The following is a 27,132-nucleotide window of genomic DNA, read 5'->3' as shown; positions in this document are numbered from 1 at the left end:
CCATGGTATTACTGGAGAGAGGGGGGGTTGTCTCCATGGTATTACTAGAGAGAGGGGGGTCGTCTCCATGGTATTACTAGAGAGAGGGGGGTTGTCTCCATGGTATTACTGGAGAGAGGGGGGGTCGTCTCCATGGTATTACTGGAGAGAGGGGGGGTCGTCTCCATGGTATTACTGGAGAGAGGGGGGGTCGTCTCCATGGTATTACTAGAGAGAGGGGGGGTCGTCTCCATGGTATTACTAGAGAGGGGGGGTTGTCTCCGTGGTATTACTGGAGAGAGGGGGGGTCGTCTCCATGGTATTACTAGAGAGAGGGGGGGTCGTCTCCATGGTATTACTAGAGAGAGGGGGGGTCGTCTCCATGGTATTACTAGAGAGAGGGGGGGGTCGTCTCCATGGTATTACTAGAGAGGGGGGGTCGTCTCCATGGTATTACTGGAGAGGGGGGGTCGTCTCCATGGTATTACTGGAGAGAGGGGGGGTCGTCTCCATGGTATTACTGGAGAGGGGGGGTCGTCTCCATGGTATTACTGAGAGAGGGGGGGTCGTCTCCATGGTATTACTGGGAGAGGGGGGGTCGTCTCCATGGTATTACTGGAGAGAGGGGGGGGTCGTCTCCATGGTATTACTGGAGAGAGGGGGGGTCGTCTCCATGGTATTACTGAGAGAGGGGGGGTCGTCTCCATGGTATTACTGGAGAGAGGGGGGGTCGTCTCCATGGTATTACTGGAGAGAGGGGGGGTCGTCTCCATGGTATTACTGGAGAGAGGGGGGGTCGTCTCCATGGTATTACTGGAGAGGGGGGGGGGTCGTCTCCATGGTATTACTGGAGAGAGGGGGGGTTGTCTCCATGGTATTACTAGAGAGAGGGGAGGTCGTCTCCATGGTATTACTAGAGAGGGGGGGTGTCTCCATGGTATTACTGGAGAGAGGGGGGGGTCGTCTCCATGGTATTACTGGAGAGAGGGGGGGTCGTCTCCATGGTATTACTGGAGAGAGGGGGGGTCGTCTCCATGGTATTACTGGAGAGAGGGGGGGGTCGTCTCCATGGTATTACTGAGAGAGGGGGGGTCGTCTCCATGGTATTACTGGAGAGAGGGGGGGTCGTCTCCATGGTATTACTAGAGAGAGGGGGGGTCGTCTCCATGGTATTACTGGAGAGAGGGGGGGTCGTCTCCATGGTATTACTAGAGAGAGGGGGGGTCGTCTCCATGGTATTACTAGAGAGGGGGGGTCGTCTCCATGGTATTACTGGAGAGGGGGGGTCGTCTCCATGGTATTACTGGAGAGAGGGGGGGTTGTCTCCATGGTATTACTGGAGAGGGGGGGTCGTCTCCATGGTATTACTAGAGAGGGGGGGTCGTCTCCATGGTATTACTGGGGAGAGGGGGGGTCGTCTCCATGGTATTACTGGAGAGGGGGGGGTCGTCTCCATGGTATTACTGGAGAGAGGGGGGGTCGTCTCCATGGTATTACTGGAGAGAGGGGGGGTCGTCTCCATGGTATTACTGGAGAGAGGGGGGGTCGTCTCCATGGTATTACTGGAGAGAGGGGGGGTCGTCTCCATGGTATTACTGGAGAGAGGGGGGGGTCGTCTCCATGGTATTACTAGAGAGAGGGGGGGTCGTCTCCATGGTATTACTGGAGAGGGGGGGTCGTCTCCATGGTATTACTAGAGAGAGGGGGGTGGTCGTCTCCATGGTATTACTGGAGAGAGGGGGGGTCGTCTCCATGGTATTACTGGAGAGGGGGGTGGTCGTCTCCATGGTATTACTGGAGAGGGGGGGTCGTCTCCATGGTATTACTAGAGAGAGGGGGGGTCGTCTCCATGGTATTACTAGAGAGAGGGGGGGTCGTCTCCATGGTATTACTGGAGAGAGGGGGGGTCGTCTCCATGGTATTACTGGAGAGAGGGGGGTGGTCGTCTCCATGGTATTACTGGAGAGAGGGGGGGTCGTCTCCATGGTATTACTGGAGAGAGGGGGGTGGTCGTCTCCATGGTATTACTGGAGAGAGGGGGGGGGTCGTCTCCATGGTATTACTGGAGAGAGGGGTGGTCGTCTCCATGGTATTACTGGAGAGGGGGGGTCGTCTCCATGGTATTACTAGAGAGAGGGGGGGGTCGTCTCCATGGTATTACTGGAGAGAGGGGGGGTCGTCTCCATGGTATTACTGGAGAGAGGGGGGGTCGTCTCCATGGTATTACTGGAGAGAGGGGGGGTCGTCTCCATGGTATTACTGGAGAGAGGGGGGGGTCGTCTCCATGGTATTACTGGAGAGAGGGGGGGGTCGTCTCCATGGTATTACTGGAGAGAGGGGGGGGTCGTCTCCATGGTATTACTGGAGAGAGGGGGGGGTCGTCTCCATGGTATTACTAGAGAGGGGGGGTCGTCTCCATGGTATTACTAGAGAGAGAGGGGGTGGTCGTCTCCATGGTATTACTGGGGAGAGGGGGGGTCGTCTCCATGGTATTACTAGAGAGAGGGGGGGTCGTCTCCATGGTATTACTAGAGAGGGGGGGGTCGTCTCCATGGTATTACTAGAGAGGGGGGGTCGTCTCCATGGTATTACTGGAGAGAGGGGGGTGGTCGTCTCCATGGTATTACTAGAGAGGGGGGTGGTCGTCTCCATGGTATTACTTGAGAGGGGGGGGTTGTCTCCATGGTATTACTAGAGAGGGGGGGTCGTCTCCATGGTATTACTGGGGAGAGGGGGGGTCGTCTCCATGGTATTACTGGAGAGAGGGGGGGTCGTCTCCATGGTATTACTGGAGAGAGGGGTGGTCGTCTCCATGGTATTACTAGAGAGAGGGGGGGTCGTCTCCATGGTATTACTGAGAGAGGGGGGGTCGTCTCCATGGTATTACTAGAGAGAGGGGGGGTCGTCTCCATGGTATTACTGGAGAGAGGGGTGGTCGTCTCCATGGTATTACTGGGGAGAGGGGGGGTCGTCTCCATGGTATTACTGGAGAGAGGGGGGTGGTCGTCTCCCTGGTATTACTGGAGAGGGGGGGGTCGTCTCCATGGTATTACTGGAGAGGGGGGGTCGTCTCCATGGTATTACAAGAGAGAGGGGGGGTCGTCTCCATGGTATTACTGGAGAGAGGGGGGGTCGTCTCCATGGTTTTACTGGAGAGAGGGGGGGTCGTCTCCATGGTATTACTGGAGAGAGGGGGGGTCGTCTCCATGGTATTACTAGAGAGGGGGGGTCGTCTCCATGGTATTACTGGAGAGAGGGGGGGGTCGTCACCATGGTATTACTGGAGAGAGGGGGGGTCGTCTCCATGGTATTACTGGAGAGAGGGGGGGGTCGTCTCCATGGTATTACTGGAGAGAGGGGGGGTCGTCTCCATGGTATTACTGGAGAGAGGGGGGGGTCGTCTCCATGGTATTACTGGAGAGAGGGGGGGTCGTCTCCATGGTATTACTGGAGAGAGGGGGGGTCGTCTCCATGGTATTACTAGAGAGGGGGGTGGTCGTCTCCATGGTATTACTGGGGAGAGAGGGGTGGTCGTCTCCATGGTATTACTGGAGAGAGGGGTGGTCGTCTCCATGGTATTACTGGAGAGAGGGGGGGGTCGTCTCCATGGTATTACTGGAGAGAGGGGGGGTCGTCTCCATGGTATTACTGGAGAGAGGGGGGGGGTCGTCTCCATGGTATTACTGGAGAGAGGGGGGGTCGTCTCCATGGTATTACTGGAGAGAGGGGGGGTCGTCTCCATGGTATTACTGGAGAGAGGGGGGGGTCGTCTCCATGGTATTACTGGAGAGAGGGGGGGGTCGTCTCCATGGTATTACTAGAGAGGGGGGGTCGTCTCCATGGTATTACTAGAGAGAGAGGGGGGTGGTCGTCTCCATGGTATTACTGGGGAGAGGGGGGGTCGTCTCCATGGTATTACTAGAGAGATGGGGGGTCGTCTCCATGGTATTACTAGAGAGAGGGAGGGTCGTCTCCATGGTATTACTAGAGAGGGGGGGTCGTCTCCATGGTATTACTGGAGAGAGGGGGGTGGTCGTCTCCATGGTATTACTAGAGAGGGGGGTGGTCGTCTCCATGGTATTACTAGAGAGGGGGGGGGTTGTCTCCATGGTATTACTAGAGAGGGGGGGTCGTCTCCATGGTATTACTGGGGAGAGGGGGGGTCGTCTCCATGGTATTACTGGAGAGAGGGGGGGTCGTCTCCATGGTATTACTGGGGAGAGGGGTGGTCGTCTCCATGGTATTACTAGAGAGAGGGGGGGTCGTCTCCATGGTATTACTAGAGAGGGGGGGTCGTCTCCATGGTATTACTAGAGAGAGGGGGGGTCGTCTCCATGGTATTACTGGAGAGAGGGGTGGTCGTCTCCATGGTATTACTGGGGAGAGGGGGGGTCGTCTCCATGGTATTACTGGAGAGAGGGGGGTGGTCGTCTCCATGGTATTACTGGAGAGAGGGGTGGTCGTCTCCATGGTATTACTGGAGAGAGGGGTGGTCGTCTCCATGGTATTACTGGAGAGGGGGGGTCGTCTCCATGGTATTACTAGATAGAGGGGGGGGTCGTCTCCATGGTATTACTGGAGAGAGGGGGGGTCGTCTCCATGGTATTACTGGAGAGAGGGGGGGTCGTCTCCATGGTATTACTGGAGAGAGGGGTGGTCGTCTCCATGGTATTACTGGAGAGAGGGGGGGTCGTCTCCATGGTATTACTGGAGAGAGGGGGGGGGTCGTCTCCATGGTATTACTAGAGGGGGGGGTCGTCTCCATGGTATTACTAGAGAGAGAGGGGGGTGGTCGTCTCCATGGTATTACTGGGGAGAGGGGGGGTCGTCTCCATGGTATTACTAGAGAGAGGGGGGGTCGTCTCCATGGTATTACTAGAGAGGGGGGGGTCGTCTCCATGGTATTACTAGAGAGGGGGGGTCGTCTCCATGGTATTACTGGAGAGAGGGGGGTGGTCGTCTCCATGGTATTACTAGAGAGGGGGGTGGTCGTCTCCATGGTATTACTAGAGAGGGGGGGGTTGTCTCCATGGTATTACTAGAGAGGGGGGGTCGTCTCCATGGTATTACTGGGGAGAGGGGGGGTCGTCTCCATGGTATTACTGGAGAGAGGGGGGGTCGTCTCCATGGTATTACTGGGGAGAGGGGTGGTCGTCTCCATGGTATTACTAGAGAGAGGGGGGGTCGTCTCCATGGTATTACTAGAGAGGGGGGGTCGTCTCCATGGTATTACTAGAGAGAGGGGGGGTCGTCTTCATGGTATTACTGGAGAGAGGGGTGGTCGTCTCCATGGTATTACTGGGGAGATGGGGGGTCGTCTCCATGGTATTACTGGAGAGAGGGGGGTGGTCGTCTCCATGGTATTACTGGAGAGAGGGGGGGTCGTCTCCATGGTATTACTGGAGAGGGGGGGTCGTCTCCATGGTATTACAAGAGAGAGGGGGGGGTCGTCTCCATGGTATTACTGGAGAGAGGGGGGGTCCTCTCCATGGTTTTACTGGAGAGAGGGGGGGTCGTCTCCATGGTATTACTGGAGAGAGGGGGGGTCGTCTCCATGGTATTACTAGAGAGGGGGGGTCGTCTCCATGGTATTACTGGAGAGAGGGGGGGGTCGTCTCCATGGTATTACTGGAGAGAGGGGGGGTCGTCTCCATGGTATTACTGGAGAGAGGGGGGGGTCGTCTCCATGGTATTACTGGAGAGAGGGGGGGTCGTCTCCATGGTATTACTGGAGAGAGGGGGGGGTCGTCTCCATGGTATTACTGGAGAGAGGGGGGGTCGTCTCCATGGTATTACTGGAGAGAGGGGGGGTCGTCTCCATGGTATTACTAGAGAGGGGGGTGGTCGTCTCCATGGTATTACTGGGGAGAGAGGGGTGGTCGTCTCCATGGTATTACTGGGGAGAGGCGGGGTCGTCTCCATGGTATTACTGGAGAGAGGGGGGGTTGTCTCCATGGTATTACTGGGGAGAGAGGGGTGGTCGTCTCCATGGTATTACTGTAGAGAGGGGGGGTCGTCTCCATGGTATTACTGGAGAGAGGGGGGGGTCGTCTCCATGGTATTACTGGAGAGAGGGGGGGTCGTCTCCATGGTATTACTGGAGAGAGGGGGGGTCGTCTCCATGGTATTACTGGAGAGAGGGGGGGGTCGTCTCCATGGTATTACTAGAGAGGGGGGGGGGTCGTCTCCATGGTATTACTGGAGAGAGGGGGGGTGGTCGTCTCCATGGTATTACTGGAGAGATGGGGGGGTCGTCTCCATGGTATTACTAGAGAGGGGGGGTCGTCTCCATGGTATTACTGGAGAGGGGGGGTCGTCTCCATGGTATTACTGGAGAGAGGGGGGGTCGTCTCCATGGTATTACTGGAGAGAGGGGTGGTCGTCTCCATGGTATTACTGGAGAGAGGGGGGGGTCGTCTCCATGGTATTACTGGAGAGAGGGGGGGTCGTCTCCATGGTATTACTGGAGAGAGGGGGGGGGGTCGTCTCCATGGTATTACTGGAGAGAGGGGGGGTCGTCTCCATGGTATTACTGGAGAGAGGGGTGGTCGTCTCCATGGTATTACTGGAGAGAGGGGGGGGTCGTCTCCATGGTATTACTGGAGAGAGGGGGGGGTCGTCTCCATGGTATTACTAGAGAGGGGGGGTCGTCTCCATGGTATTACTAGAGAGAGAGGGGGGTGGTCGTCTCCATGGTATTACTGGGGAGAGGGGGGGTCGTCTCCATGGTATTACTGGAGAGAGGGGGGTGGTCGTCTCCATGGTATTACTGGAGAGAGGGGTGGTCGTCTCCATGGTATTACTGGAGAGAGGGGGTGGTCGTCTCCATGGTATTACTGGAGAGGGGGGGTCGTCTCCATGGTATTACTAGAGAGAGGGGGGGGTCGTCTCCATGGTATTACTGGAGAGAGGGGGGGTTGGCTCCATGGTATTACTGGAGAGAGGGGGGGTCGTCTCCATGGTATTACTGGAGAGAGGGGGGGTCGTCTCCATGGTATTACTAGAGAGGGGGGGTCGTCTCCATGGTATTACTGGAGAGAGGGGGGGGTCGTCTCCATGGTATTACTGGAGAGAGGGGGGGTCGTCTCCATGGTATTACTGGAGAGAGGGGGGGGTCGTCTCCATGGTATTACTGGAGAGAGGGGGGGTCGTCTCCATGGTATTACTGGAGAGAGGGGGGGTCGTCTCCATGGTATTACTAGAGAGAGGGGGGGTCGTCTCCATGGTATTACTGGAGAGGGGGGGTCGTCTCCATGGTATTACTAGAGAGAGGGGGGTGGTCGTCTCCATGGTATTACTAGAGAGAGGGGGGGTCGTCTCCATGGTATTACTGGAGAGGGGGGTGGTCGTCTCCATGGTATTACTGGAGAGGGGGGGTCGTCTCCATGGTATTACTAGAGAGAGGGGGGGTCGTCTCCATGGTATTACTAGAGAGAGGGGGGGTCGTCTCCATGGTATTACTAGAGAGAGGGGGGTGGTCGTCTCCATGGTATTACTGGAGAGAGGGGGGGTCGTCTCCATGGTATTACTGGAGAGAGGGGGTGGTCGTCTCCATGGTATTACTGGAGAGAGGGGGGGGTCGTCTCCATGGTATTACTGGAGAGAGGGGGGGTCGTCTCCATGGTATTACTGGAGAGAGGGGGGGGGTCGTCTCCATGGTATTACTAGAGAGAGGGGGGGTCGTCTCCATGGTATTACTGGAGAGAGGGGGGGTCGTCTCCATGGTATTACTAGAGAGAGGGGGGGTCGTCTCCATGGTATTACTAGAGAGAGGGGGGGTCGTCTCCATGGTATTACTGGAGAGAGGGGTGGTCGTCTCCATGGTATTACTGGAGAGAGGGGGGGGTCGTCTCCATGGTATTACTGGAGAGAGGGGGGGTCGTCTCCATGGTATTACTGGAGAGAGGGGGGGGGGTCGTCTCCATGGTATTACTGGAGAGAGGGGGGGTCGTCTCCATGGTATTACTGGAGAGAGGGGTGGTCGTCTCCATGGTATTACTGGAGAGAGGGGGGGGTCGTCTCCATGGTATTACTGGAGAGAGGGGGGGGTCGTCTCCATGGTATTACTAGAGAGGGGGGGTCGTCTCCATGGTATTACTAGAGAGAGAGGGGGGTGGTCGTCTCCATGGTATTACTGGGGAGAGGGGGGGTCGTCTCCATGGTATTACTAGAGAGAGGGGGGGTCGTCTCCATGGTATTACTAGAGAGAGGGGGGGTCGTCTCCATGGTATTACTAGAGAGGGGGGGTCGTCTCCATAGTATTACTGGAGAGAGGGGGGTGGTCGTCTCCATGGTATTACTAGAGAGGGGGGGTTGTCTCCATGGTATTACTAGAGAGGGGGGGTCGTCTCCATGGTATTACTGGGGAGAGGGGGGGTCGTCTCCATGGTATTACTGGAGAGAGGGGGGGTCGTCTCCATGGTATTACTGGGGAGAGGGGTGGTCGTCTCCATGGTATTACTAGAGAGAGGGGGGGTCGTCTCCATGGTATTACTAGAGAGGGGGGGTCGTCTCCATGGTATTACTAGAGAGAGGGGGGGTCGTCTCCATGGTATTACTAGAGAGGGGGGGTCGTCTCCATGGTATTACTGGAGAGAGGGGGGGGTCGTCTCCATGGTATTACTGGAGAGAGGGGGGGTCGTCTCCATGGTATTACTGGAGAGAGGGGGGGGTCGTCTCCATGGTATTACTGGAGAGAGGGGGGGTCGTCTCCATGGTATTACTGGAGAGAGGGGGGGTCGTCTCCATGGTATTACTAGAGAGAGGGGGGGTCGTCTCCATGGTATTACTGGAGAGGGGGGGTCGTCTCCATGGTATTACTAGAGAGAGGGGGGTGGTCGTCTCCATGGTATTACTAGAGAGAGGGGGGGTCGTCTCCATGGTATTACTGGAGAGGGGGGTGGTCGTCTCCATGGTATTACTGGAGAGGGGGGGTCGTCTCCATGGTATTACTAGAGAGAGGGGGGGTCGTCTCCATGGTATTACTAGAGAGAGGGGGGGTCGTCTCCATGGTATTACTAGAGAGAGGGGGGTGGTCGTCTCCATGGTATTACTGGAGAGAGGGGGGGTCGTCTCCATGGTATTACTGGAGAGAGGGGTGGTCGTCTCCATGGTATTACTGGAGAGAGGGGGGGGGTCGTCTCCATGGTATTACTGGAGAGAGGGGGGGTCGTCTCCATGGTATTACTGGAGAGAGGGGGGGGGTCGTCTCCATGGTATTACTAGAGAGAGGGGGGGTCGTCTCCATGGTATTACTGGAGAGAGGGGGGGTCGTCTCCATGGTATTACTAGAGAGAGGGGGGGTCGTCTCCATGGTATTACTAGAGAGAGGGGGGGTCGTCTCCATGGTATTACTGGAGAGAGGGTTGGTCGTCTCCATGGTATTACTGGGGAGTGGGGGGGTCGTCTCCATGGTATTACTGGAGAGAGGGGGGTGGTCGTCTCCATGGTATTACTGGAGAGAGGGGGGGTCGTCTCCATGGTATTACTGGAGAGGGGGGGTCGTCTCCATGGTATTACAAGAGAGAAGGGGGGGTCGTCTCCATGGTATTACTGGAGAGAGGGGGGGTCGTCTCCATGGTTTTACTGGAGAGAGGGGGGGTCGTCTCCATGGTATTACTGGAGAGAGGGGGGGTCGTCTCCATGGTATTACTAGAGAGGGGGGGTCGTCTCCATGGTATTACTGGAGAGAGGGGGGGGTGGGTCTCCATGGTATTACTGGAGAGAGGGGGGGTCGTCTCCATGGTATTACTGGGGAGAGGGGGGGTCGTCTCCATGGTATTACTGGAGAGAGGGGGGGTCGTCTCCATGGTATTACTGGGGAGAGGGGTGGTCGTCTCCATGGTATTACTAGAGAGAGGGGGGGTCGTCTCCATGGTATTACTAGAGAGGGGGGGTCGTCTCCATGGTATTACTAGAGAGAGGGGGGGGTCGTCTCCATGGTATTACTGGAGAGAGGGGTGGTCGTCTCCATGGTATTACTGGGGAGAGGGGGGGTCGTCTCCATGGTATTACTGGAGAGAGGGGGGTGGTCGTCTCCATGGTATTACTGGAGAGAGGGGTGGTCGTCTCCATGGTATTACTGGAGAGAGGGGTGGTCGTCTCCATGGTATTACTGGAGAGGGGGGGTCGTCTCCATGGTATTACTAGAGAGAGGGGGGGGTCGTCTCCATGGTATTACTGGAGAGAGGGGGGGTCGTCTCCATGGTATTACTGGAGAGAGGGGGGGTCGTCTCCATGGTATTACTGGAGAGAGGGGGGGTCGTCTCCATGGTATTACTAGAGAGGGGGGGTCGTCTCCATGGTATTACTGGAGAGAGGGGGGGGTCGTCTCCATGGTATTACTGGAGAGAGGGGGGGTCGTCTCCATGGTATTACTGGAGAGAGGGGGGGGTCGTCTCCATGGTATTACTGGAGAGAGGGGGGGTCGTCTCCATGGTATTACTGGAGAGAGGGGGGGTCGTCTCCATGGTATTACTAGAGAGGGGGGTGGTCGTCTCCATGGTATTACTGGGGAGAGAGGGGTGGTCGTCTCCATGGTATTACTGGGGAGAGGGGGGGTCGTCTCCATGGTATTACTGGAGAGAGGGGGGGTTGTCTCCATGGTATTACTGGGGAGAGAGGGGTGGTCGTCTCCATGGTATTACTGGGGAGAGGGGGGGTTGTCTCCATGGTATTACTAGAGAGAGGGGGGGTCGTCTCCATGGTATTACTGGAGAGAGGGGGGGTTGTCTCCATGGTATTACTAGAGAGGGGGGGTTGTCTCCATGGTATTACTAGAGAGGGGGGGTCGTCTCCATGGTATTACTGGAGAGAGGGGGGGTCGTCTCCATGGTATTACTAGAGAGAGGGGGGGTCGTCTCCATGGTATTACTGGAGAGAGGGGGGGTCGTCTCCATGGTATTACTAGAGAGAGGGGGGGTCGTCTCCATGGTATTACTAGAGAGAGGGGGGGTCGTCTCCATGGTATTACTGGAGAGAGGGGTGGTCGTCTCCATGGTATTATTGGGGAGAGGGGGGGTCGTCTCCATGGTATTACTGGAGAGAGGGGGGTGGTCGTCTCCATGGTATTACTGGAGAGAGGGGGGGTCGTCTCCATGGTATTACTGGAGAGGGGGGGTCGTCTCCATGGTATTACAAGAGAGAGGGGGGGGTCGTCTCCATGGTATTACTGGAGAGAGGGGGGGTCGTCTCCATGGTTTTACTGGAGAGAGGGGGGGTCGTCTCCATGGTATTACTGGAGAGAGGGGGGGTCGTCTCCATGGTATTACTAGAGTGGGGGGGTCGTCTCCATGGTATTACTGGAGAGAGGGGGGGGTCGTCTCCATGGTATTACTGGAGAGAGGGGGGGTCGTCTCCATGGTATTACTGGAGAGAGGGGGGGGTCGTCTCCATGGTATTACTGGAGAGAGGGGGGGTCGTCTCCATGGTATTACTGGAGAGAGGGGGGGGTCGTCTCCATGGTATTACTGGAGAGAGGGGGGGTCGTCTCCATGGTATTACTGGAGAGAGGGGGGGTCGTCTCCATGGTATTACTAGAGAGGGGGGTGGTCGTCTCCATGGTATTACTGGGGAGAGAGGGGTGGTCGTCTCCATGGTATTACTGGGGAGAGGGGGGGTCGTCTCCATGGTATTACTGGAGAGAGGGGGGGTTGTCTCCATGGTATTACTGGGGAGAGAGGGGTGGTCGTCTCCATGGTATTACTGGAGAGAGGGGGGGTCGTCTCCATGGTATTACTGGAGAGAGGGGGGGGTCGTCTCCATGGCATTACTGGAGAGAGGGGGGGTCGTCTCCATGGTATTACTGGAGAGAGGGGGGGTCGTCTCCATGGTATTACTGGAGAGAGGGGGGGGTCGTCTCCATGGTATTACTAGAGAGGGGGGGGGTCGTCTCCATGGTATTACTGGAGAGAGGGGGGGTGGTCGTCTCCATGGTATTACTGGAGAGATGGGGGGGTCGTCTCCATGGTATTACTAGAGAGGGGGGGTCGTCTCCATGGTATTACTGGAGAGGGGGGGTCGTCTCCATGGTATTACTGGAGAGAGGGGGGGTCGTCTCCATGGTATTACTGGAGAGAGGGGTGGTCGTCTCCATGGTATTACTGGAGAGAGGGGGGGGTCGTCTCCATGGTATTACTGGAGAGAGGGGGGGTCGTCTCCATGGTATTACTGGAGAGAGAGGGGGGGGTCGTCTCCATGGTATTACTGGAGAGAGGGGGGGTCGTCTCCATGGTATTACTGGAGAGACGGGTGGTCGTCTCCATGGTATTACTGGAGAGAGGGGGGGTCGTCTCCATGGTATTACTGGAGAGAGGGGGGGTCGTCTCCATGGTATTACTAGAGAGGGGGGGTCGTCTCCATGGTATTACTAGAGAGAGAGGGGGGTGGTCGTCTCCATGGTATTACTGGGGAGAGGGGGGGTCGTCTCCATGGTATTACTAGAGAGAGGGGGGGTCGTCTCCATGGTATTACTAGAGAGAGGGGGGGTCGTCTCCATGGTATTACTAGAGAGGGGGGGTCGTCTCCATGGTATTACTGGAGAGAGGGGGGTGGTCGTCTCCATGGTATTACTAGAGAGGGGGGTGGTCGTCTCCATGGTATTACTAGAGAGGGGGGGTTGTCTCCATGGTATTACTAGAGAGGGGGGGTCGTCTCCATGGTATTACTGGGGAGAGGGGGGGTCGTCTCCATGGTATTACTGGAGAGAGGGGGGGTCGTCTCCATGGTATTACTGGGGAGAGGGGTGGTCGTCTCCATGGTATTACTAGAGAGAGGGGGGGGTCGTCTCCATGGTATTACTAGAGAGGGGGGGTCGTCTCCATGGTATTACTAGAGAGAGGGGGGGTCGTCTCCATGGTATTACTGGAGAGAGGGGTGGTCGTCTCCATGGTATTACTGGGGAGAGGGGGGGTCGTCTCCATGGTATTACTGGAGAGAGGGGGGTGGTCGTCTCCATGGTATTACTGGAGAGAGGGGTGGTCGTCTCCATGGTATTACTGGAGAGAGGGGTGGTCGTCTCCATGGTATTACTGGAGAGGGGGGGTCGTCTCCATGGTATTACTAGAGAGAGGGGGGGGTCGTCTCCATGGTATTACTGGAGAGAGGGGGGGTCGTCTCCATGGTATTACTGGAGAGAGGGGGGGTCGTCTCCATGGTATTACTGGAGAGAGGGGGGGTCGTCTCCATGGTATTACTAGAGAGGGGGGGTCGTCTCCATGGTATTACTGGAGAGAGGGGGGGGTCGTCTCCATGGTATTACTGGAGAGAGGGGGGGTCGTCTCCATGGTATTACTGGAGAGAGGGGGGGGTCGTCTCCATGGTATTACTGGAGAGAGGGGGGGTCGTCTCCATGGTATTACTGGAGAGAGGGGGGGTCGTCTCCATGGTATTACTAGAGAGGGGGGTGGTCGTCTCCATGGTATTACTGGGGAGAGAGGGGTGGTCGTCTCCATGGTATTACTGGGGAGAGGGGGGGTCGTCTCCATGGTATTACTGGAGAGAGGGGGGGTTGTCTCCATGGTATTACTGGGGAGAGAGGGGTGGTCGTCTCCATGGTATTACTGGGGAGAGGGGGGGTTGTCTCCATGGTATTACTAGAGAGAGGGGGGGTCGTCTCCATGGTATTACTGGAGAGAGGGGGGGTTGTCTCCATGGTATTACTAGAGAGGGGGGGTTGTCTCCATGGTATTACTAGAGAGGGGGGGTCGTCTCCATGGTATTACTGGAGAGAGGGGGGGTCGTCTCCATGGTATTACTGGAGAGAGGGGGGGGTCGTCTCCATGGTATTACTGGAGAGAGGGGGGGGTCGTCTCCATGGTATTACTGGAGAGAGGGGGGGTCGTCTCCATGGTATTACTGGAGAGAGGGGGGGGTCGTCTCCATGGTATTACTGGAGAGAGGGGGGGTCGTCTCCATGGTATTACTGGAGAGAGGGGGGGGTCGTCTCCATGGTATTACTAGAGAGGGGGGGGGGTCGTCTCCATGGTATTACTGGAGAGAGGGGGGGTGGTCGTCTCCATGGTATTACTGGAGAGAGAGGGGGGGTCGTCTCCATGGTATTACTAGAGAGAGGGGGGGTCGTCTCCATGGTATTACTAGAGAGGGGGGGTCGTCTCCATGGTATTACTAGAGAGGGGGGGTCGTCTCCATGGTATTACTAGAGAGGGGGGGTCGTCTCCATGGTATTACTAGAGAGGGGGGTTCGTCTCCATGGTATTACTGGAGAGAGGGGGGGTCGTCTCCATGGTATTACTGGAGAGATGGGGGGGTCGTCTCCATGGTATTACTGGGGAGAGGGGGGGGTCGTCTCCATGGTATTACTGGGGAGAGGGGGGGGTCGTCTCCATGGTATTACTGGGGAGAGGGGGGGGTCGTCTCCATGGTATTACTGGAGAGATGGGGGGGTCGTCTCCATGGTATTACTGGGGAGAGGGGGGGGGGTCGTCTCCATGGTATTACTGGAGAGAGGGGGGGTCGTCTCCATGGTATTACTAGAGAGGGGGGGGGGTCGTCTCCATGGTATTACTGGAGAGAGGGGGGGTGGTCGTCTCCATGGTATTACTGGAGAGAGAGGGGGGGTCGTCTCCATGGTATTACTAGAGAGAGGGGGGGTCGTCTCCATGGTATTACTAGAGAGGGGGGGTCGTCTCCATGGTATTACTAGAGAGGGGGGGTCGTCTCCATGGTATTACTAGAGAGGGGGGGTCGTCTCCATGGTATTACTAGAGAGAGGGGGGGTCGTCTCCATGGTATTACTAGAGAGAGGGGGGGTCGTCTCCATGGTATTACTAGAGAGAGGGGGGGTCGTCTCCATGGTATTACTAGAGAGAGGGGGGGTCGTCTCCATGGTATTACTAGAGAGAGGGGGGGTCGTCTCCATGGTATTACTAGAGAGAGGGGGGGTCGTCTCCATGGTATTACTAGAGAGAGGGGGGGTCGTCTCCATGGTATTACTAGAGAGAGGGGGGGTCGTCTCCATGGTATTACTAGAGAGAGGGGGGGTCGTCTCCATGGTATTACTAGAGAGAGGGGGGGTCGTCTCCATGGTATTACTAGAGAGAGGGGGGGTCGTCTCCATGGTATTACTAGAGAGGGGGGGGTCGTCTCCATGGTATTACTGGAGAGAGGGGGGGGTCGTCTCCATGGTATTACTAGAGAGGGGGGGTCGTCTCCATGGTATTACTAGAGAGAGGGGGGGTCGTCTCCATGGTATTACTGGAGAGAGGGGGGGTCGTCTCCATGGTATTACTAGAGAGAGGGGGGGTCGTCTCCATGGTATTACTAGAGAGAGGGGGGGTCGTCTCCATGGTATTACTGGAGAGGGGGGGTCGTCTCCATGGTATTACTAGAGAGAGGGGGGGTCGTCTCCATGGTATTACTAGAGAGGGGGGTTCGTCTCCATGGTATTACTGGAGAGAGGGGGGGTCGTCTCCATGGTATTACTGGAGAGATGGGGGGGTCGTCTCCATGGTATTACTGGGGAGAGGGGGGGGTCGTCTCCATGGTATTACTGGGGAGAGGGGGGGGTCGTCTCCATGGTATTACTGGAGAGATGGGGGGGTCGTCTCCATGGTATTACTGGGGAGAGGGGGGGGGTCGTCTCCATGGTATTACTGGAGAGAGGGGGGGTCGTCTCCATGGTATTACTAGAGAGGGGGGGTCGTCTCCATGGTATTACTGGAGAGAGGGGGGGTTGTCTCCATGGTATTACTAGAGAGGGGGGGTCGTCTCCATGGTATTACTGGAGAGAGGGGGGGGTCGTCTCCATGGTATTACTAGAGAGAGGGGGGGTTGTCTCCATGGTATTACTAGAGAGGGGGGGTCGTCTCCATGGTATTACTAGAGAGGGGGGGATCATCTCCATGGTATTACTGGAGAGAGGGGGGGGTTGTCTCCATGGTATTACTAGAGAGGGGGGGTCGTCTCCATGGTATTACTGGGGAGAGGGGGGGTTGTCTCCATGGTATTACTAGAGACGGGGGGTTGTCTCCATGGTATTACTAGAGAGGGGGGGTCGTCTCCATGGTATTACTAGAGAGGGGGGGTTGTCTCCATGGTATTACTAGAGAGGGGGGGTCGTCTCCATGGTATTACTAGAGAGGGGGGGTCGTCTCCATGGTATTACTGGGGAGAGGGGGGGTTGTCTCCATGGTATTACTAGAGAGGGGGGGTTGTCTCCATGGTATTACTAGAGAGGGGGGGTCGTCTCCATGGTATTACTAGAGAGAGGGGGTCGTCTCCATGGTATTACTAGAGAGAGGGGGTCGTCTCCATGGTATTACTAGAGAGGGGGGGTCGTCTCCATGGTATTACTAGAGAGAGGGGGGGTCGTCTCCATGGTATTACTAGAGAGGGGGGGTCGTCTCCATGGTATTACTGGAGAGGGGGGGTCGTCTCCATGGTATTACTAGAGAGGGGGGGTCGTCTCCATGGTATTACTAGAGAGGGGGGGGTCGTCTCCATGGTATTACTGGGGAGAGGGGGGGTCGTCTCCATGGTATTACTGGAGAGAGGGGGGGTCGTCTCCATGGTATTACTGGGGAGAGGGGGGGTCGTCTCCATGGTATTACTAGAGAGGGGTGGTCGTCTCCATGGTATTACTAGAGAGAGGGGGGGTCGTCTCCATGGTATTACTAGAGAGAGGGGGGGTCGTCTCCATGGTATTACTGGAGAGAGGGGGGGTCGTCTCCATGGTATTACTGGGGAGAGGGGGGGTCGTCTCCATGGTATTACTGGAGAGGGGGGGGTCGTCTCCATGGTATTACTGGAGAGAGGGGGGGTCGTCTCCATGGTATTACTGGAGAGCGGGGGGGTCGTCTCCATGGTATTACTGGAGAGAGGGGGGGTTGTCTCCATGGTATTACTAGAGAGGGGGGTTGTCTCCATGGTATTACTGGAGAGAGGGGGGGTCGTCTCCATGGTATTACTGGAGAGAGGGGGGGTCGTCTCCATGGTATTACTGGAGAGAGGGGGGGTCGTCTCCATGGTATTACTGGAGAGAGGAGGGGGTCGTCTCCATGGTATTACTAGAGAGGGGGGGGGGTCGTCTCCATGGTATTACTGGAGAGAGGGGGGGTGGTCGTCTCCATGGTATTACTGGAGAGAGAGGGGGGGTCGTCTCCATGGTATTACTAGAGAGAGGGGGGGTCGTCTCCATGGTATTACTAGAGAGGGGGGGTCGTCTCCATGGTATTACTAGAGAGGGGGGGTCGTCTCCATGGTATTACTAGAGAGAGGGGGGGTCGTCTCCATGGTATTACTGGAGAGAGGGGTCGTCTCCATGGTATTACTAGAGAGAGGGGGGGTCGTCTCCATGGTATTACTAGAGAGAGGGGGGGTCGTCTCCATGGTATTACTAGAGAGAGGGGGGGTCGTCTCCATGGTATTACTAGAGAGAGGGGGGGTCGTCTCCATGGTATTACTAGAGAGAGGGGGGGTCGTCTCCATGGTATTACTAGAGAGAGGGGGGGTCGTCTCCATGGTATTACTAGAGAGAGGGGGGGTCGTCTCCATGGTATTACTAGAGAGGGGGGGGTCGTCTCCATGGTATTACTGGAGAGAGGGGGGGTCGTCTCCATGGTATTACTAGAGAGGGGGGGTCGTCTCCATGGTATTACTAGAGAGAGGGGGGGTCGTCTCCATGGTATTACTGGAGAGAGGGGGGGTCGTCTCCATGGTATTACTAGAGAGGGGGGGGTCGTCTCCATGGTATTACTAGAGAGAGGGGGGGTCGTCTCCATGGTATTACTGGAGAGGGGGGGTCGTCTCCATGGTATTACTAGAGAGAGGGGGGGTCGTCTCCATGGTATTACTAGAGAGGGGGGTTCGTCTCCATGGTATTACTGGAGAGAGGGGGGGTCGTCTCCATGGTATTACTGGAGAGATGGGGGGGTCGTCTCCATGGTATTACTGGGGAGAGGGGGGGGTCGTCTCCATGGTATTACTGGGGAGAGGGGGGGGTCGTCTCCATGGTATTACTGGAGAGATGGGGGGGTCGTCTCCATGGTATTACTGGGGAGAGGGGGGGGGTCGTCTCCATGGTATTACTGGAGAGAGGGGGGGTCGTCTCCATGGTATTACTAGAGAGGGGGGGTCGTCTCCATGGTATTACTGGAGAGAGGGGGGGTTGTCTCCATGGTATTACTAGAGAGGGGGGGTCGTCTCCATGGTATTACTGGAGAGAGGGGGGGGTCGTCTCCATGGTATTACTAGAGAGAGGGGGGGGTTGTCTCCATGGTATTACTAGAGAGGGGGGGTCGTCTCCATGGTATTACTAGAGAGGGGGGGGTCATCTCCATGGTATTACTGGAGAGAGGGGGGGGTTGTCTCCATGGTATTACTAGAGAGGGGGGGGTCGTCTCCATGGTATTACTGGGGAGAGGGGGGGTTGTCTCCATGGTATTACTAGAGAGGGGGGGTTGTCTCCATGGTATTACTAGAGAGGGGGGGTCGTCTCCATGGTATTACTGGGGAGAGGGGGGGTTGTCTCCATGGTATTACTAGAGAGGGGGGGTTGTCTCCATGGTATTACTAGAGAGGGGGGGTCGTCTCCATGGTATTACTAGAGAGGGGGGGTTGTCTCCATGGTATTACTAGAGAGGGGGGGTCGTCTCCATGGTATTACTAGAGAGGGGGGGTTGTCTCCATGGTATTACTAGAGAGGGGGGGTCGTCTCCATGGTATTACTAGAGAGAGGGGGTCGTCTCCATGGTATTACTAGAGAGGGGGGGTCGTCTCCATGGTATTACTAGAGAGAGGGGGGGTCGTCTCCATGGTATTACTAGAGAGGGGGGGTCGTCTCCATGGTATTACTGGAGAGGGGGGGTCGTCTCCATGGTATTACTAGAGAGGGGGGGGTCGTCTCCATGGTATTACTAGAGAGGGGGGGGGTCGTCTCCATGGTATTACTGGGGAGAGGGGGGGTCGTCTCCATGGTATTACTGGAGAGAGGGGGGGTCGTCTCCATGGTATTACTGGGGAGAGGGGGGGTCGTCTCCATGGTATTACTAGAGAGGGGTGGTCGTCTCCATGGTATTACTGGAGAGAGGGGGGGTCGTCTCCATGGTATTACTGGAGAGAGGGGGGGTCGTCTCCATGGTATTACTGGGGAGAGGGGGGGTCGTCTCCATGGTATTACTAGAGAGGGGGGGTCGTCTCCATGGTATTACTGGAGAGGGGGGGTCGTCTCCATGGTATTACTAGAGAGGGGGGGTCGTCTCCATGGTATTACTAGAGAGGGGGGGGTCGTCTCCATGGTATTACTGGGGAGAGGGGGGGTCGTCTCCATGGTATTACTGGAGAGAGGGGGGGTCGTCTCAATGGTATTACTGGGGAGAGGGGGGGTCGTCTCCATGGTATTACTAGAGAGGGGTGGTCGTCTCCATGGTATTACTAGAGAGAGGGGGGGTCGTCTCCATGGTATTACTAGAGAGAGGGGGGGTCGTCTCCATGGTATTACTGGAGAGAGGGGGGGTCGTCTCCATGGTATTACTGGGGAGAGGGGGGGTCGTCTCCATGGTATTACTGGAGAGGGGGGGGTCGTCTCCATGGTATTACTGGAGAGAGGGGGGGTCGTCTCCATGGTATTACTGGAGAGCGGGGGGGTCGTCTCCATGGTATTACTGGAGAGAGGGGGGGTTGTCTCCATGGTATTACTAGAGAGGGGGGGTTGTCTCCATGGTATTACTAGAGAGGGGGGGTCGTCTCCATGGTATTACTGGAGAGAGGGGGGGTCGTCTCCATGGTATTACTGGAGAGAGGGGGGGGTCGTCTCCATGGTATTACTGGAGAGAGGGGGGGGGTCGTCTCCATGGTATTACTGGAGAGAGGGGGGGTCGTCTCCATGGTATTACTGGAGAGAGGGGGGGGTCGTCTCCATGGTATTACTGGAGAGAGGGGGGGGTCGTCTCCATGGTATTACTGGAGAGAGGAGGGGGTCGTCTCCATGGTATTACTGGGGAGAGGGGGGGTCGTCTCCATGGTATTACTGGAGAGAGGGGGGGTCGTCTCCATGGTATTACTGGGGAGAGGGGGGGTCGTCTCCATGGTATTACTAGAGAGGGGTGGTCGTCTCCATGGTATTACTGGAGAGAGGGGGGGTCGTCTCCATGGTATTACTGGAGAGAGGGGGGGTCGTCTCCATGGTATTACTGGGGAGAGGGGGGGTCGTCTCCATGGTATTACTAGAGAGGGGGGGTCGTCTCCATGGTATTACTGGAGAGGGGGGGTCGTCTCCATGGTATTACTAGAGAGGGGGGGTCGTCTCCATGGTATTACTAGAGAGGGGGGGTCGTCTCCATGGTATTACTGGGGAGAGGGGGGGTCGTCTCCATGGTATTACTGGAGAGAGGGGGGGTCGTCTCCATGGTATTACTGGGGAGAGGGGGGGTCGTCTCCATGGTATTACTAGAGAGGGGTGGTCGTCTCCATGGTATTACTAGAGAGAGGGGGGGTCGTCTCCATGGTATTACTAGAGAGAGGGGGGGTCGTCTCCATGGTATTACTGGAGAGAGGGGGGGTCGTCTCCATGGTATTACTGGGGAGAGGGGGGGTCGTCTCCATGGTATTACTGGAGAGGGGGGGGTCGTCTCCATGGTATTACTGGAGAGAGGGGGGGTCGTCTCCATGGTATTACTGGAGAGCGGGGGGGTCGTCTCCATGGTATTACTGGAGAGAGGGGGGGTTGTCTTCATGGTATTACTAGAGAGGGGGGGTTGTCTCCATGGTATTACTAGAGAGGGGGGGTCGTCTCCATGGTATTACTGGAGAGAGGGGGGGTCGTCTCCATGGTATTACTGGAGAGAGGGGGGGGTCGTCTCCATGGTATTACTGGAGAGAGGGGGGGGGTCGTCTCCATGGTATTACTGGAGAGAGGGGGGGTCGTCTCCATGGTATTACTGGAGAGAGGGGGGGGTCGTCTCCATGGTATTACTGGAGAGAGGGGGGGTCGTCTCCATGGTATTACTGGAGAGAGGAGGGGGTCGTCTCCATGGTATTACTAGAGAGGGGGGGGGGGTCGTCTCCATGGTATTACTGGAGAGAGGGGGGGTGGTCGTCTCCATGGTATTACTGGAGAGAGAGGGGGGGTCGTCTCCATGGTATTACTAGAGAGAGGGGGGGTCGTCTCCATGGTATTACTAGAGAGGGGGGGTCGTCTCCATGGTATTACTAGAGAGGGGGGGTCGTCTCCATGGTATTACTAGAGAGAGGGGGGGTCGTCTCCATGGTATTACTAGAGAGAGGGGGGGTCGTCTCCATGGTATTACTAGAGAGGGGGGGTCGTCTCCATGGTATTACTAGAGAGGGGGGGTCGTCTCCATGGTATTACTAGAGAGAGGGGGGGTCGTCTCCATGGTATTACTGGAGAGAGGGGGGGTCGTCTCCATGGTATTACTAGAGAGAGGGGGGGTCGTCTCCATGGAATTACTAGAGAGAGGGGGGGTCGTCTCCATGGTATTACTAGAGAGAGGGGGGGTCGTTTCCATGGTATTACTAGAGAGAGGGGGGGTCGTCTCCATGGTATTACAAGAGAGAGGGGGGGTCGTCTCCATGGTATTACTAGAGAGAGGGGGGGTCGTCTCCATGGTATTACTAGAGAGAGGGGGGGTCGTCTCCATGGTATTACTAGAGAGGGGGGGGTCGTCTCCATGGTATTACTGGAGAGAGGGGGGGTCGTCTCCATGGTATTACTAGAGAGGGGGGGTCGTCTCCATGGTATTACTAGAGAGAGGGGGGGTCGTCTCCATGGTATTACTGGAGAGAGGGGGGGTCGTCTCCATGGTATTACTAGAGAGAGGGGGGGTCGTCTCCATGGTATTACTAGAGAGAGGGGGGGTCTTCTCCATGGTATTACTGGAGAGGGGGGGTCGTCTCCATGGTATTACTAGAGAGAGGGGGGGTCGTCTCCATGGTATTACTAGAGAGGGGGGTTCGTCTCCATGGTATTACTGGAGAGAGGGGGGGTCGTCTCCATGGTATTACTGGAGAGATGGGGGGGTCGTCTCCATGGTATTACTGGGGAGAGGGGGGGGGTCGTCTCCATGGTATTACTGGGGAGAGGGGGGGGTCGTCTCCATGGTATTACTGGAGAGATGGGGGGGTCGTCTCCATGGTATTACTGGGGAGGGGGTGGGTCGTCTCCATGGTATTACTGGAGAGAGGGGGGGTCGTCTCCATGGTATTACTAGAGAGGGGGGGTCGTCTCCATGGTATTACTGGAGAGAGGGGGGGTTGTCTCCATGGTATTACTAGAGAGGGGGGGGTCGTCTCCATGGTATTACTGGAGAGAGGGGGGGGTCGTCTCCATGGTATTACTAGAGAGAGGGGGGGGTTGTCTCCATGGTATTACTAGAGAGGGGGGGTCGTCTCCATGGTATTACTAGAGAGGGGGGGGTCATCTCCATGGTATTACTGGAGAGAGGGGGGGGTTGTCTCCATGGTATTACTAGAGAGGGGGGGTCGTCTCCATGGTATTACTGGGGAGAGGGGGGGTTGTCTCAATGGTATTACTAGAGAGGGGGGGTTGTCTCCATGGTATTACTAGAGAGGGGGGGTCGTCTCCATGGTATTACTAGAGAGGGGGGGTTATCTCCATGGTATTACTAGAGAGGGGGGGTCGTCTCCATGGTATTACTAGAGAGGGGGGGTCGTCTCCATGGTATTACTGGGGAGAGGGGGGGTTGTCTCCATGGTATTACTAGAGAGGGGGGGTTGTCTCCATGGTATTACTAGAGAGGGGGGGTCGTCTCCATGGTATTACTAGAGAGAGGGGGTCGTCTCCATGGTATTACTAGAGAGGGGGGGTCGTCTCCATGGTATTACTAGAGAGGGGGGGTCGTCTCCATGGTATTACTGGAGAGGGGGGGTCGTCTCCATGGTATTACTAGAGAGGGGGGGGTCGTCTCCATGGTATTACTAGAGAGGGGGGGTCGTCTCCATGGTATTACTAGAGAGAGGGGGGGGGTCGTCTCCATGGTATTACTGGAGAGAGGGGGGGTCGTCTCCATGGTATTACTGGAGAGAGGGGGGGTCGTCTCCATGGTATTACTGGGGAGAGGGGGGGTCGTCTCCATGGTATTACTAGAGAGGGGTGGTCGTCTCCATGGTATTACTAGAGAGAGGGGGGGTCGTCTCCATGGTATTACTAGAGAGAGGGGGGGTCGTCTCCATGGTATTACTGGGGAGAGGGGGGGTCGTCTCCATGGTATTACTGGAGAGGGGGGGGTCGTCTCCATGGTATTACTGGAGAGAGGGGGGGTCGTCTCCATGGTATTACTGGAGAGCGGGGGGGTCGTCTCCATGGTAATTTAACAGACAGCAGATGTGTTTTAATGAGCCTCCACACCAAGGGATCAGTCTAGGGTGGAGGAGGGCTGTAGGCCGGATTCCCAAATGATTCCCTATTCCCTATATAGTGCACCACGACCCAATGGGTCTAAAGTAGTGCACTATATAGGGAATAGGTTGCCTTTTGGGACTCTGTTTCCTCCAGCATCTAACCACAGCACCACGTCTGACATTGATTATGCTAACAAGAGCTTGCGTGTGTGTGTGTGTGTGTGTGTCTGTGTGTGTGTGTCTGTGTGTGTGTGTGTGTGTGTGTGTGTGTGTGTGTGTGTGTGTGTGTGTGTGTGTGTGTGTGTGTCTGTGTGTGTGTGTGTGTGTCTGTGTCTGTGTCTGTGTGTGTGTGTGTGTGTGTCTGTGTCTGTGTCTGTGTGTGTGTGTGTCTTTGTTTGTGTGTGTGTGTGTGTGTGTGTGTGTGTGTGTGTGTGTGTGTGTGTGTGTGTGTGTTACCTTCTCTCCTCTTCCTCTGTGTGTGTGTGTGTGTGTGTGTGTGTGTGTGTGTGTGTGTGTGTGTGTGTGTGTGTGTGTGTGTGTAGTTATGAGTTACCAGGGATTCATGCTCTCAACTTCGTCCTGCAATGCTCTCTGGGAGGCGGTGGGGTGGCATCGATACGCTGTGACCCTCAGGTAATACACACACCGTGACCCCTCACCTCTTTTCCCGTATCCCACAACCCCCTTCTCCTTTCTCTCTTCTGTCCTGTTGCCCCTGTTCCTCTCACCTTCTACCCCTCACCCCTGACCTCTTAGGTCCACACTTCCCTCCCTCACTCCCTCCCTTCCTCTCCTCCCCTCCCTCGTCCCATCCTAATTCCCCCTTTCTCCTCTCTTTATACCCTTCACCATTTCACTCCTACTCCCTCCCTCCCTCCCTCCGTTCCCCCTCTTCTCTGTCACACCCCAGTGGTGACAGCAGCCCTGTAAAGCCTTTTATTGGCCCACTAGAACTGTTACATCAAAGGGTTACACATGCAGGCACGTGTTTTTTAGTCTTATCAGTAAAATAGCGAATTCTTAGTGAGATTTCTGCTAACACATTAACATAATTTAGCTGTAAGGCTTACAGTATAAAGGGTTTAAATCTCTCTCTCTCTCTCTCTGTGTCTCTCTCTGTGTGTCTCTCTCTCTCTGTCTCTCTCTGTCTGTCTCTCTCTGTCTGTCTCTCTCTCTCTCTCTCTCTCTCTCTCTCTCTCTCTCTCTCTCTCTCTCTCTCTCTCTCTCTCTCTCTCTCTCTCTCTCTCTCTCTCTCTCTCTCTCTCTCTCTCTCTCTCTCTCTCTCTCTCTCTCTCTCTCTCCTCTCTCTCTCTCTCTCTCTCTCTCTCTCTCTCTCTCTCTCTCTCTCACTCTCCCCCCCCCCCCCCCCTCTTTAGGGTAAAGCCTATGGTCAGATGCTGCTGGACCTCAAACTGACCGGCTTACCAGACCTCAAGTCTCTGGTCGACTGAGACGGGTAGACACAGAGGAGAAATAGAAGAATAAATATAGAGATGTATTGTTGGCCAATGGAGAATCCTCATGATATATCCTGCCTACGTACATTGATTCAGGAGTGTTAGAAGAAGAGAGGGCATTATCTCTGTGTGTGGAGATATTCTCAGTAACTGCATCTCAAATGCACACTATTCCCTATATAGTGCACTTCTTTAGATTGGAGTTGGCCCCCTATTCCCGATATAGTTCACTACTTTTGACCATGGCCCCATAAAGAATACAGTAGGGTGCAGTTTGGGACTTATACGTGATCAGTTTGTAAAGACATCGTTTATGATACAGATCTTCCTGTTCATTTGGACAGACAACCACTAAACTGACAGGAAGGAAGATACTGATACTATATACCTTCTGGCCCACTTCCTGTTGAAGGAGGATTCTGTAACTTCTGGCCCACTTCCTGTTGAAGGAAGATACTGTACCTTCTGGCCCACTTCCTGTTGAAGGAGGATTCTGTACCTTCTGGCCCACTTACCACTTCCTGTTGAAGGAGGATTCTGTAACTGCTGGCCCACTTCCTGTTGAAGGAGGATTCTGTAACTGCTGGCCCACTTGCTTCAACGTTGGACAGACGATATACAGTGGGGAGAACAAGTATTTGAAACACTGCCGATTTTGCAGGTTTTCCTACTTACAAAGCATGTAGACGTCTGTCATTTTTATCATAGGTACATTTCAACTGTGAGAGACGGAATCTAAAACAAAAATCCATAAAATCACATTGTATGATTTTTAAGTAATTCTCATTTGCATTTTATTTCTAGAAGCGAGAGACGATGTTCTGAAACAAAGTTTTAAAAAAACTCCTTTGTTTTTAGTTCCTTGTTTCAAAATATTCTTCTGACTGAACACAACAAGCCGAGTTTTATAGGACAACGTCTACCGTAGTCTATATGCATCTCAAATGGCACCCTATTCCCTACATAGTGCACCACTTTAGACCAGAGCCCTATAGAACCCTATTCCCTATATAGTGCACTACTTTAGACCAGAGCCCTATAGAACCTTATTCCCTATATAGTGCACTACTTTAGACCAGAGCCCTATGGAACCCTATACAGTGCACTACTTTAGACCAGAGCCCTATGGTGGGCTACATAGGGAATAAGGCCCCATTTGGGATTTAACCTATGTGTTTATTACAGAGAGAACCACTGGGAAAATACAACAATATATCTGCTAGTGGCATCTGTTTTGTGAATAACCCTGTGCACAACCGCCTGTGATAAAGTGAATCATCTGAGGCCCACACCTGAGCCAGACCCGCTAATATAGAACATGACTGTAGACTACAGAGATGACGGAACTATTGTTTTCAAGGAGGATTTAGTTTTACCTGATGTAGATATGTTTCTGCCTTATAATGTCCGACACTTTGTTAGTCTATTTGTTAGTCAACTTGTCTATAGTTAGATACATGCAGCTTCCCTTCTGTTTATATGTTGCCCTAGAAGACTAAATGAACTCTTGCTCAACAGAATGTCATGAAATCAATAGAATGAATGTTTCAATCTACAGTATACTGAAACAAAAATATAAATATATATAAATGCAAAATGTAAAGTGTTGGTCCCATGCGTTTCATGAGCTGAAATAAAAGATCCCTGTTCCATTCTCTTGAATGCTGGGCCTAAATTTGTTTACATTCCTGTTAGTGAACATTTCTTCTTTACCAATAAAAATCCATCTCCCTGCCAGGTGTGGCATATCAAGAAGCTGATTAAACAGCATGATCATTACACAGGTGCACCTTGTGCTGGGGACACTAAAATACCACTCAAATGTGCAGTTTTTGTCACACAACACAATGCCACAAATGTCCCAAGTTTTGAGGGAGCTTGCATTTGGGATGCTGACTGCAGGAATGTCCACCAGAGATGATTCCATAGAATGTAATGTTAATTTCTCTACCATAAGCCGCCTCCAACGTCATTTTAGAAAATTTGGCAGAGTGTCCAACCGGCCTCACAACCGCAGACCACTTGTAACCACGCCAACCCAGGACCTCCACATCCGGCTTCTTCACCTGCGGGATCGTCTGAGACCAGTCACCCGGACAGCTGATGAAACTGAGGAGTATTTCTGTCTGTAATAAAGCCCTTTTGTGGGGGAAAACTAATTATGATTGGCTGGGCCTGACTCCCCAGTGGGTGGGCCTATACCCTGGGCAGAGCTTCACCCCTGCCCAGTCATGTGAAATCCATAGATTAGGGGCTTAAATTAAAATGGCTGTTGTGTTTATGTTTTTGTTCAGTATAGTTTACATCAGTAAAGTTCTCTGTCATCGCTGCTTCTTTCACGGAGAAAATGACTTTCTTTTAA

The 27,132-nt window shown here is 54.8% G+C and overlaps 1 protein-coding gene across 1 annotated transcript in view; it reads left to right on the top strand.

The window, feature by feature from the left end:
- The window catches only part of LOC129865972 (uncharacterized), a gene marked incomplete at its 5' end in the record, with an annotated part of 121,753 nt that extends 95,321 nt beyond the window's left edge, over positions 1-26,432 (top strand). The window contains 2 exon segments of the mRNA XM_055939098.1: positions 23,856-23,946; positions 24,690-26,432. Of these exon segments, the coding sequence (XP_055795073.1) occupies positions 23,856-23,946; positions 24,690-24,764 (166 nt within the window).
- Positions 26,433-27,132: the final 700 nt, after the last annotated feature.

Source organism: Salvelinus fontinalis, chromosome 11 (assembly GCF_029448725.1).
Source record: "Salvelinus fontinalis isolate EN_2023a chromosome 11, ASM2944872v1, whole genome shotgun sequence".
Classification (NCBI taxonomy): domain Eukaryota; kingdom Metazoa; phylum Chordata; class Actinopteri; order Salmoniformes; family Salmonidae; genus Salvelinus; species Salvelinus fontinalis.
The sequence above is the reverse complement of the archived record's forward strand: the minus strand, read 5'-3'. Positions and strand labels throughout refer to the sequence as shown.